Below are 12,763 nucleotides of genomic sequence, written 5' to 3'. Positions count from 1 at the left end.
AAGGATCTTAAAAAACTTGAATTATGAAGGTTTGTCCTTGTTGAATGTAATGATAAACGGACAACAAAGCATTCTGTAACAGGTTAAAGAAAACTGTAATCGGTAGCAAGTTGTTGAGAAATAAACACTTCCAGATATTCATATCACATCATGTGATGGCTGATCACTCCCCTACAACTTTTCTGTAATGTGAAGTGTTTTATTAAGTGATTATTATTATTATTATTATTATTATTAATTATTATGAAGTGCTTGCTGTGTGAACAGAGGATCGACGCTTACGTTTCTCCAGGATAAACAGGTAACCCTCCATAACGTTAGGACTGATGTTCTTGTGCTCGTGCGGGTTCTCCTTCATCTTCCTCATCAGACTCTCCACCTCTGACCGCGTGCTCTCGAAACGGTTCCGCGTCTGAAAACCCGAACAAATCTATTAATCCAGAATCAGCTGTTTGTGTGATTGTCTCTGCCTAGAAGCAGCTCCTGACTTCACACTGGTAACCTTTCATTTCTCCTCTAATCTCCCTATGCCTGCATGGTGGAAATGATCGTTTTCCTGCTGCTCTGGAGCAGAGTAAAATCCCACCATCTGTCTGAAGGTCACTTACATTTTGGATGCTGATAGTGAGATCCGTCTTGAAGTGGTTGAAGTCTTTGGCCAGTTCGTACCCGTGGTGATAATACGTGAAGAGCCCCTGCAGAAACGCCAGCAGCTTCGGAAAAAAGCAGAAGGAGAAACATGAACATCATTCCATCCTTCCTTTCATTACACTGCATTAACACACTCCAGCAAAAGTTTCACAACGCTTTTAGATAATTCTGTATTCAGTCAAATGGAAAACATGTCAATTTAAGTTGATGTGCAGCGTGTCTGTATTTACCGGCTCCACAAACTCAAACATCTTCCTCTCTTGAACTTCCTGCACTTTGAACACGTACTCCAGCGACACCTCGTAGAAATGCTGCCTCACGTGATCCACCTGACTGTCTGCCTGAGAATCAAATCACAAAGCTGACAATTACGACTATAATTCAAAATAATAACAAGCATACTAAGTGTCCAGCACGGTAAACGTTAGCCATGTTAGTGCTTAAGATACGTAACACCACATCAGAGCATCTGGACAGCAGTACAGTAGAATGAGGGTTATAAAGTCTTCAAGCTTGTTTAAAACATCATCCAGCATTTATTGCTTTATTTTAAGCGAATCATAACTAGACACAAATATTCCCCTGAGTATTCCCAAACCTGAAAATAAATTCATTTTTCATTCACACGATGTTCTACTTTAATACTCTATTCATTCTGGCAAACACAGATGATTATTCTAGAAACTCAGCTGCTGAGCCTCACTGGTTAGGGGGCGGAGCTTTGTGCACTGAAACTAAAGTCAAGTCAAATAAAATAATAGAGTTATAGCCCCAAATAAAAAAAACAAAAACAAATCATTTATAATCATGATTTTAATATGTATTTTGATGATTTGCACAAAAAAATAAAAAATATTTACATATAATATTTCCATGTTCATGTCATTATTATTATTATTATTATTATTATTATTATTGTCATTATTATTATTAGTAGTAGTAGTAGTAGTATTATCATCATTATTATTATTATTATTATTATTATTATTATTATTATTGTCATTATTATTAATATTAGTAGTAGTAGTAGTATTATCATCATCATTATTATTATCATCATCATCATCATCATTATTGTTATCATCATCATTATTATTATTATTATCATAATTATTATTATTATTATTATTATTATTATTATTACTTTTTCTGTGTGTAAAAGGTTTATGGAAATTTTATTTTTAATATAAAGTAAATAAAAAAAATTGTAGCCTCCACCTGCATAAAGACGAGAATCTTCCTACTAACTGTATGTTTTCAAACACAACCACTTATAAAGCTGCATACTTCAAGAAGCTGTGCCTCCTTCTTCTTGGCAGATAAGCTGAGGTGCTTCTCCAGGACAGCGCAGTATTTCTCCGTCTCCTTGTCATACTTCTTCTTTGCCTCCTTTAACACAGAAAAACAAACCATCAAAAACTTTAGAGGAATCCAGTGATTTACAAGCTTACACCTGAGTGTTCTATCTATAGATTAGATTAGACTTTATTGTCATTACACATGTACAAGTACAAGGCAACGAGATGCAATGTTATCCCAGCTGGGAAGATGGGGTCAGAGCACAGGGTCAGCCATGATATGGTACCCCTGGAGCAGGGAGGGTTAAGGGCCTTGCTCAGGGACCCAACAGCGGTAGCTTGGCAGTACTGGGGCTCGAACCTCCACCCTTCCGATCAGTGACCCAGTGCTTGAGCCACCACTTCCCTACATTACATCCCTAGACTACATCAGGTGTAAGGAGCAAGTGAGATGAACAGGAAGTCACTTCCTCTACCTGGAAAAGGTTGGATTTTATTTCAAATAAGAGATCAGGTTAAACCGTGATGAGAAACAGGAGGTTAGGATCTCCTCTTCTTCTCTGATTATAGCTACACCCACGGAGTCCTGCTCAGGACAGTGATTGGACATCACAGCATGACGCATTTCAGTGTGACGTGACTTCAACACACTTATGAAAGAAAGCAGCACCTGACCCTTCATGTTTTTTTCTACTTTAACAGCAGCGTGGATTGGTTTGAAGGTGAATCCCATCACAGGATTTGCTTTTTTAGTGTGGAACATTCCTGTGGGTCACTAATACACCAGTGTTTTGTATGCCAAATGGTTTAATGTGCATTTTTTTATTTTGGTATTCAGGGAACTATAAAAATTACACTTACAGAGAGACATCATCATCATCACCACCACCATCATCATCATCAGAGAGATCTCAGACATCACAGAGTCTCCTTCATTCGCTGTGTGTAGCTTTGTGGTTCCACATTGGTGGCTTTCATTTCCAGTGTAAAACAGCTTCTAACTCCTACGTGTGAAATTGTCTGGACACTACAGGTGGAAATTAAGTGTCTGAATGTTGAAGGAACTGCAGAGCACTTGAACTTTTCTGGACCTTCACACAGTTATGGGACTTTAGAGCAGTAGAGAAAAAGCAGTAATTGTTCTCTTTCTTCCTGCACGTGTCCAACAAATACAGGCCTGACCACTGGAGCGGTTATAAACTGGCCTGAGGGGATAAGGGTCTGTGTGTATGTGTGTGTGTGTGTGTGTGTGAGAGAGAGAGAAATAGACTTAATAACAGTGTAGAGGTCCAGGGAATATAACCCCACTCTACAGCAATGATGTCATGCATCCTAATTCGCACAAAGATCACCTGGTTGCCATAGAAACAAGACTCTTTTCACAGATTTTTTCATCTCAAGCCTTGTATGCTTGTGCATTCTATACACTTCAGATTCCTGTAACGATCCCTCTATCAGGAGAAGACGGGTTCCATGTTGAGACCGGTTCGTCTGAAGGTCAGTTTACTTATTCCATTTCAAGGAGTTTTTCCTCACCTCGTTAAAAATCAGCATCTGGATTCCAATTTTGAATCAACATCTGGATTTCCATTGTTAAAAGTGCCATAAAAATAAAACTGAGCCGAAGTGATTTGCAGTAATGCGTTGGGAATTAAACTTTTACTGTTTCGCACACAGGGTTAGAATTTTATTCCACTTCCTCCCGTGAGTTCTGTAGGGTTTATATCACCAAATCTCTCTCATCTAGGGGTTGATTCTCTCGCCTTGCTCTCGGTGATGATAAGCTTCAGGTGAAGTATTTGCTGAATAAAATGCACAATCCATCAATGTAATAAAACACTATTTATACATTACGCCACCAGAGGGTAGTGTGGTGCAGTAAGCGTTGACGCCATTAGCGCATGAGGAGGATGAGGTTTGTTATTTAGCATGTTCAGAGATTCACCAAAAATCCTTCCCAAATAAAGGAATTAGATGAAATTTCGATTAATTCAGGCTCTGAAACTAATGCTTAAAAAAGATTTACGGCAATAAAAGAGTCATAAAAACAATAAAACTACACACTAACAGCAGATGAATGCTGTGTACCATCTTCATTTTTTACTTTGCAATCGGTGTGGCTTTAAAAATGTGAATTTAACCTGAATAAAGTGTCACTAGTAACACTGCATTGGATATTACTCAGAAAGCAGACTCAACTAAACCTACCTGTTTAACGATGACTATATAAACTACTTTATTTGTGGGATTGTGTAGAGTTTCAGAGCTCAGCTGAGGAGTGTTTTAACGGTCAATGATCTGACTCTTTCAGCTCAGGATTTGAGATTTGATCGGATTTTCCTCCCTGTTCCTGGAACATACACCTTTCAGATGTGACGTGATGTGATGTCTGACTGAACGACTGCCGACTGGACACAGTTTTACTGCACCAATAACTAATCCGGTATCTAAACCCACTTCTGTTGGTTACTGTAGCCAAAATGTCTAATAACAAAACACACACCTTATTTGAGTGATGAGACCAAAACAAGAAGGTTTCTTACTTTGGCTACTCCAATCTGTTCTTTCCTGAACCGCTCCAGTGGCGTGATAAGAACATCGTTCGCATTATCAATCTGAAGAGGAAAATCAGACGCAGTTAGTTTCAACAAAATCTCTGGCTGATGCTGCAGAGGATGATTAAAGCTCTGGGTTCACCCACCATCCGTGTCCTTTCATCCTCCAGGTTCTGCAGAACACCAGCAAACTCCTGGAGTGATCTGGCTGTTAAACACAAGAAACAATGACAAAGAGTTTTGTTTTCTTCTAGACTCGTACACATCAGACCACAGTACAGGGCTCTTTACTTAGCAGTGTGTGACTATAACTGGAGCTAGAGGTATCCTGAGAGTTTCTTTTCATCTTCTACCCCAAAACCTGCTTTCTGTGAGCCTTCAATTCTCCTGTATATACACTTTATGGTGTGCCAAATAAAAATAATCGTTCAGTGTGTAAACGGATGACGTCTGTCTGAGCAGAGCCATGAGCTTTAAAGAAAAACCTTAACTTATGGAAGATTTAGCAATTTTTATTATTATTTTTATTATTTTTATTTTTTTAATTATTATTATTATTATTATTAATAATAATAACAATAATAATAATAATAATTATTATTATTATTATTATTATTATTATTATTATTATTAATTATTAATTATTGTTATTATCATATTATTATTATTATTATTATTATTATTATTATTATTATGCTGCTGGTTTAATATTTATTGGTGTAGAAGTAAATGAAAATAACTTCCCCTTCAGCCTTTACCCTCATGACTCATTTCATGCTCTTAGCTGCCTGTGCACATTTCCTTTTATGGAAATTAATTTTGTGGGCGTCGCTACATGCTAACAAGCTGTTCTGTGTACACACTTGGTATTTTATGATTGATTCATTCATCAACACACACACACACACACACCTACATAAAATCAGCCTTTCTGAAATTTGTAAATCCAGGGGAAATATATTTACACACAACTTTACTAAAAGAGTAACAAATGCGAGAAAGGCGGCTGAGCGTCAGTGGTATTTGTTTGTATTTATGTCACTAGGCATCTTTGTGTAAAGGTCTCGGTGTGTGTGTGTACAAGTGCACGAGGAATTATACACACAATTCTCTTACATAACTCTCACTACACAACATGTTGGCATTTGCATAGCAAGAGTGTGATCAGCAGTCAGTCATGTACAGGTCACAGGGGTGAGGTACATACACACAAGTTGTATATTAAGTTCCAGCGAAGACAAAATCTGAAACACATCTGGAATAAAGATCAAAATATTTATGGACACATCAAAGAAAGTCTCAGCTCAGCAACAACTAACAAGCCAGCTGCTATACAGTGGTGCAGGATAGAAACTTCCTAAAAGTAGCAGAGGATCATCTCTCTCTCTCTCTCTCTCTCTCTCTGTCCCCTCTGCCCCAGACTTTGGACTAGGTGACGTAACAAATATATCATATCATGATACTCAAAGTCATTTCTACAAAACACACTATACACTACTTGGTCAAAGGTATGTGGACACCTGACCATCACACCTATATGAGCTTGGTGGACAAATCCAGGTCATTAAATATGGAGCTGCCCCGCCCTGTTTCCTGTTACAATGAGTTCCACTCTTCTCTTCTCTGAAGGCTTTGCACTAGATCCTGGAGCACACAGTATCCGTCGTATCTGATGTGTGTTCATTCAGCTACAAGAGCATTTGTGAGCTCAGACTCTGATGTTGGGATGTTGAGGAGATGCCAGTTCATCCCGAAGGTGTTCAGTGAGGAGTCAGAGTCAGGGCTCTGTGCAGGACATTCCAGATCTTTCACTTTCTCCAACCTTCACCTCCACAACATGTCTTCATGGAGCTGCTTTGTGCACAGGGACATTGGGGAACAGGTGAGAGTTCTCCTGCTGTTCACAGGTTCAGCGGCTGTGCTCTGTGAGTTTGTATGATGGATGATGAGGGTAGAGCTAGAGAAGAAATTCACAAACTGATGTGTGGCAAAACAGACATGCTAAAGTCACTGAGTTCTGTAGTACGACTTATCCTGCTGGTGGTGTGTGTCTCTGGAGACTTCATTTCACATACTTTTGGTCACATAGTGAATATCATGATATAAAGATTTGTTAATAAAACTGCCAGCGAAACAGTAAAAACTGAAGAGCTGGAGTTAAACCTTTATCTGTGTGCACAGAACACACACTAATGTAATCTGCACTTGATTTTAGCTGATAGTTTCCCTGTTCAGGCAAAAGCACATGGAACAGAGGCAGTGCAAGAGCCTCCAACTGCCTGCAGGCGATTTCTCCTCCTGCAGCTCCACCGGCTCGGGATCCGATCCAGCTGAAAATCCCAACATCAGCCCAGTAAAATTCTGAGTTCCACGTGTATTATATTAAGGTTAGAACTCAATCCTACGGCAGTGCGGATCTGTCTCACCGGTTAATATCCGAGACGCAGTCCACGGGGCACTGAAATCTCATCTTACATTGTATTGTGAATATAATAAGATTTATCTACTGTAAGATATTATTATCTACCGTAAAATCATTTCATTTAAATTCTTAAACACATTACATTTGAATTGCGACTAGAAATCATCTCAATGCTTTTCTATTTGGTATATAACAAAGACATGAGAAATATTACAGACGTTTTTATTTATTCAAGGTATTTAATATGTGTGTGCGAGTGTGAGTGTCTGTGTGAGTGTCTGTGTGTGTGTGTGTCCTGACCAGAAGTGTTCACTGAAGCTGGATGAATGAATAAGATTCCAGAGAAATGCAAGATAAACAATATGTTCTAGATCAGGAGAAACGTTCTAGATTTTAACAGTATAATAAACCCTACACACTCTCTCGGAACCCGAACTTAAAGCTAAGAAGGTATTTAGGTCAATGTAGAGTGCAGTTATGGAGAAGCAGCGTGTTCATTAGAGATTGTGCCTTTCAGATTAAACCTGATAAGCTGCTGCTCATAACTTCAGCTTAAACCAACTGAGTTTCCATGAGAGATTACGGAAACTCTGTTGTGGCGCATTGAGCAAAATTTCCAACATTTCAGCTACAAAAAAAGAGATATTGTGACACTGTGATATTGTGATATTATGTACTCCGAGTTCTGCTTCAAGAAAAACTCGTCCTGAGTCTTTAGTCGATCGTTACCAGGTTGCAACATCACTGATGTCCTCAGACTTTAGACAAAACTTTCACCATGACTGTTATTCGAAATCTGTGAGTGTTACACAGGCTGCTTCAAGCTCCAGCTAAAATCATGATGCGGGGTAAATAAATGTTTTAAAAGCTAAACTATTCATAAAGATAAGAGTTACAGAGCTGTATGATGACAGCGTGCTGCCTCACCGATGCAGATCTCATCATCTGTCTCCGCGTCGCCGATGCACTGGAACTTGAACTCGTTCAGCGACTCTGCAAACTTCCTTTGTGCTGTAGACAGATCTGCAGAAAAGACAAGGACAGGTGTTAAACCACGGCGTGTCTAAGTGTGAAGAGCAAGCGGACAGAAATGGGGTGCAAAAGCCACACTTTCACATCCTTTTATCACTTGAAGTGGCCAAAATGCAGCTAGAAACTACGCTGTGTCGGATTTTGTGAGATAGCCGAGAAACGGATGCAAAAAAAATAAAGCAGCAACATTACATATGTCAGAATTGCTGCTGAGAGATACGGAGTGATAGAAATATTCTTTTTAAAAAATTCTTTTTAATCATTTATAAAATAATTTCATATATACATGATGACTAACATGGTAAACTGGAAGCAGCTGATGAGATGGCAAACTTTTGTATTAAAACTTTTAAAATGAAAAATAAAATTCTCTATTTTAAATATAAAAAGTCATATAATAATAAAATAAAGATAAACAAATTAAAAATCTAAATACAGGGTGAACAATAAGCAAATAAATATATAAGTGATGTGTTAATTATCAACAAATGTAATATTATTTCTAACTTTTTTTTTTTTTTTACGGATGGAGAATCTATAGCTTGTGTGTTGTTGTTGTTGTTTTGGCTGCTCCCTGTCGCCACAGTGGATAATTTGATCCACATATTTCAATTTGGCACAGGTTTTACTCCAGATACCCTTCCTGACACAAACCTCTCATTTAATCCAGGCTTGGGACCGGCACTGAGAGTTAACTCTGCAGTGGCTGGGTTAGCGCCCTGCCCGGGAATCGAACCCGGGCGAAGCAATGAGAGCGCGGGATCCTGATGCTGGACCACCAGGAGGCAGCATCTATAGCTCGGGTAACTTGGAGAAACGTTTTGGAGTCTCGTGATCTGATTTTTTTTCTTTCTCCACTCATGAGACATGACAGGGGTTCGTTATAGACAGAGGTCAGGGGATGACACGCGATGACACGCTGGCCGTCCCGCAAGTCCTCTGAAAGCCGATTGATCGGCAGGAAGCGCACCATCACATTTAGTGGGAATGTATGACCTTTGACCCTGCACCAAGACCAGCTCGAGTTCAACTCTTTACAGATCACTGAACATCCGGTTCTCCGCTTCTCTCACGGGCATCGACCGCTGCAGAGGCGGAAAGTGACTGCTGACTTCCTGTAACATCGTCCCTCATCATATGTCCACACAGGTCACGCTTTATTCCTCAGGATGATGATGATGATGATAATCAATGTTTTTTCATGTCAGTAACAGAATTAAAAAAAAATAAAACATGAATGTCATGAAAGTCACTCTGAAATCTGTTAACATGACAATATTCAAAATGACCTGATGATGATTCTCCAGCAAAAATCAAACCCATTCATGCTTAATTTCTCTTACCGATGTGAAAAAAGGAGGACAAAATCACTTTACGAAGCAGGAGCAGAAACGCAACACAACACAAACACACAAAATGTTATCTGTATCTGTGTTCATATCACCATAGACACAGTTCTGTTAATAACCAAACATCACATCACCCCTGACCTCATACCCATCTCACACACACACACACACACACACACGCAGCACGTTTCACTGAACAGAAAACTAGAAGCTGTTTATGTCTAAAACAGTCACTAGACGACACGTTTGCTCCTCCTCACCCAATCCATGTCATATCTGAGGTTTGGAATCTAATCTCAGATCCCACTTTATTCCACAGTCTCTCTTATAGCAGCAGCTTTCCGGACAAACAGCGAGTCCATCTTAAGCTCTGCAGCTTTAACGGATTTCAGCGAAAACAACCGGGTTGCCATGGAACAGGCAGTAAATCACTGGAGCAGGAAACGAGAGCAGCAAATCAGCTAGAAACATGAGAGATCTCTTAAAAATTGCTCAGATGTGACACTGACTCTGGAAGTAAATCACTGGCATGCAGGTCTGAGTGCTGCTCGCGATGTGGGGTTTAAACATCACAGCTTTCTGAAACTTTATCACAGGAAACATCTTGCTTAGATTTCTGCTTTCTCTCAGTCTAAAAATAGTAAATACAAAAAAAAAAAAGATTTAGATTGACAGCTTCAACTGTTAACGGTTTGTGCTACTGTTTTGGATTTATCCTTTGTATAAAACCTTTAATGAAGCTTTCCATGCACACGTCTGGTATCTTCTAAGCTAATACGAGCTAATCAATCTTTACTTTTCTTCATTCAACACACACACACAATATAAACACATAAAGCCTTCTACAGGGCTAAGACGTGTAGGAAAGAATGAAATGATCTCTGATTATTTACAACAGAACCACATGCCCCTTTCCAAGGTAAAGAGTAAGATGTTGTTTAGGTTCGGTCATAAAAACGGCGCAGCGATTGACCGGTGCGGTCAGGATTTGACGAGTCTTTGCGCTAGAGAAAGGCACTGAAACCCAGAGAGAGAATAAAGCAGCAGTGAGTCTGTCCTGCATCAGTGCTGTTCAACACCTTTCACCTCTGATGCTTCGATTCACATACCTCCTTCCTGAAAGACTGAGAAAATCAGAGGACAAATCTGACACGTTTCACGCTCAGACAATTTGCTGTGTAAATTCCTTCCAGTATAAGGAGAATAAATCTGAATTAGTTCGGCAGAAAACTGGACGATCGTTTTTTTTTTCTTTAAAACTCTCAAGAGCGTCACAGTACAGCACAGGCTGCCAAAAAGTGAGCTTATTGTTCAGTAATTCATCTTAAAGCATTTTATTCCCTAACTGCTGTGCAGTGGAAAAGCCAGGAGGAAATAAAACACCAACATGTTGAGTGATGGACGTGAGATCGCAGCAGCGGCGACGACACTGTGACTGCATTATTTTTAATCCTTTAAAGTCCGATCTACTGTCCGATTCGACTGATAAAAGGACGGTTACTACAGTTCCACAGAAATTGACTCAGATAAGATGTTAGTAATGAGGGGAAGTTATGGTTTATCTAATAAAAACCACGTCTTTCCCCCAGCCTGCACTAGCTGAACCTCGATGCTAACCTCTGAAAATGCCTGATTCTGATTGGTTAAACCTGAACAGCTTGTAGCCAAAAGGATGTGTTTACACAAACTATAAGAGGAAGATGATCTGACACTGGTGCTGTTAGATGCGTAATTCTGGAGTGACTTCATTGACCTTTTATAAACATCATTAAACTGCACGCTAATGTTCTTTCAACACACATATATTCAGCTGTGTGTATTCAGTATGTGCGCTATATTAACCGTCCACAAATATTCAGGGAGTTCAATCAAAATCCAGCCTCTAGCTTGTGTGTTTAGACTGTGGGAAAGTACAACACTCGCACCACTCAACCAGTGGGAATGAGAAGCTTCTATATTAGTATGATGTGTAGGAAGAAACAACACAAAGAGGAAGTCTTATCTTCAACTCACCAGATGGATGGGCTAGACAGTCACCACCACCACCATCATCATCATCATCATCATCAAATCACAAACCAAGAGAGCTGTTCTGCGGTTCTACTGACTCATCATGGGTCATCACATCACCAGGACACGTCATGTATGTATATCAAGCATTTGGATTTCTATTAAAACAGTTAAGGCTTTATCTTTATTTAACACACAAAATAAACGATTTGGTGACAAAATCTATTCCAATCTCCAGTATGTTTATCCACGATCTGTCCTCGATGTGACGTGACTCCGAAGAAAAGCTGGACGTGTTGTACGGTCAGTGACGCCTCTGATCAGGTGCAGGACATTTATGAACTCAGATAACAGCAAAACAGCACAGATGCCGTCTACATATTTGCTTGTAGTGGAGATCAGGGTTCATCTGGAGAGCATGAGAGAACTGCTCGAGCAGCAAAGATCACAGCTAAAGTAATCAAGTGTGTGTTAGAGGCTTATTATCTAACACAGAGCATCGGTGAAGAGCAGACTTTGTTTCAGTCGTCAGAGGGTCATAGTGAAATAAGAGTTGGCTGCTCCACTGTTATTTCAGACTCAGTCATCTCTTTTCTTTCTCCTCTGCTTCCTGATATCAACAATCTGACACTTTGGTAATCACACACACAAACACACACACACATCGAGCGCTAAAACCAACTACAGTAAGTTGATGATAACAATGGTCAGAGCTGCACCTCATCATGACCTCATGCTAATCACAAGCGCTAGACTCGATTCATTTGTGACTCCATTAGCTGCGTTTGTTTTAAGGTCATGTCTGCGTGGAAGAACCTGCACAACACCCCACTCCAGAACGCTCTCCAGTTTTATTTCTATATTATTTTTAGCAATGGACATTGTCTCACAGCAGCTTTACAAAAATATACATTTTAAATTTATCCCTGATGAGCAAGTCAGTGGTGGCGGTGGTGAAGGGAAAACTCCCTGAGATGATATGAGGAAGAAACCTTAAGAGGAACCAGACTGAAAAAGGGAACCTCATCTGGGTGCCACCAGAGAGTGGGATTATAAATAATTATAAACACCGGAGAGTGGGATTCTAAATCATTATAAACACCATAGAGTGGGATTATAAATCATTATAAACACCATAGAGTGGGATTATAAATCATTATAAACACCATAGAGTGGGATTATAAATCATTATAAACACCGGAGAGTGGGATTATAAATCATTATAAACAACATAGAGTAGGATTATAAATCATCATAAACACCATAGAGTGGGATTATAAATCATTATAAACAACATTGAGTGGGATTATAAATCATTATAAACACCATAGAGTGGGATTATAAATCATTATAAACACCATAGAGTGGGATTATAAATCATTATAAACACCATAGAGTGGGATTATAAATCATTATAAACACCGGAGAGTGGGATTATAAATCATT

At 39.3% G+C, this 12,763-nt stretch overlaps 1 protein-coding gene across 3 annotated transcripts in view; it reads right to left on the bottom strand.

The window, feature by feature from the left end:
• The window catches only part of LOC131369247 (rho GTPase-activating protein 26-like), a 50,865-nt gene that overhangs the window by 19,772 nt on the left and 18,330 nt on the right, over nucleotides 1–12,763 (bottom strand). For all 3 annotated transcript variants that reach the window (XM_058415769.1, XM_058415771.1, XM_058415770.1), the window contains exons 2-8: nucleotides 7,854–7,949; nucleotides 4,651–4,712; nucleotides 4,493–4,564; nucleotides 1,939–2,040; nucleotides 882–992; nucleotides 609–713; nucleotides 283–412 (exon numbers count right to left, since the gene is read on the bottom strand). In XM_058415769.1, the coding sequence (XP_058271752.1) occupies nucleotides 283–412; nucleotides 609–713; nucleotides 882–992; nucleotides 1,939–2,040; nucleotides 4,493–4,564; nucleotides 4,651–4,712; nucleotides 7,854–7,949 (678 nt within the window). The remainder of the gene's footprint in view (nucleotides 1–282; nucleotides 413–608; nucleotides 714–881; nucleotides 993–1,938; nucleotides 2,041–4,492; nucleotides 4,565–4,650; nucleotides 4,713–7,853; nucleotides 7,950–12,763) is intronic.

The sequence above is a fragment of the Hemibagrus wyckioides genome, linkage group LG18, assembly GCF_019097595.1.
Source record: "Hemibagrus wyckioides isolate EC202008001 linkage group LG18, SWU_Hwy_1.0, whole genome shotgun sequence".
Classification (NCBI taxonomy): domain Eukaryota; kingdom Metazoa; phylum Chordata; class Actinopteri; order Siluriformes; family Bagridae; genus Hemibagrus; species Hemibagrus wyckioides.
This window is presented reverse-complemented; position numbering and strand designations above follow the sequence as displayed.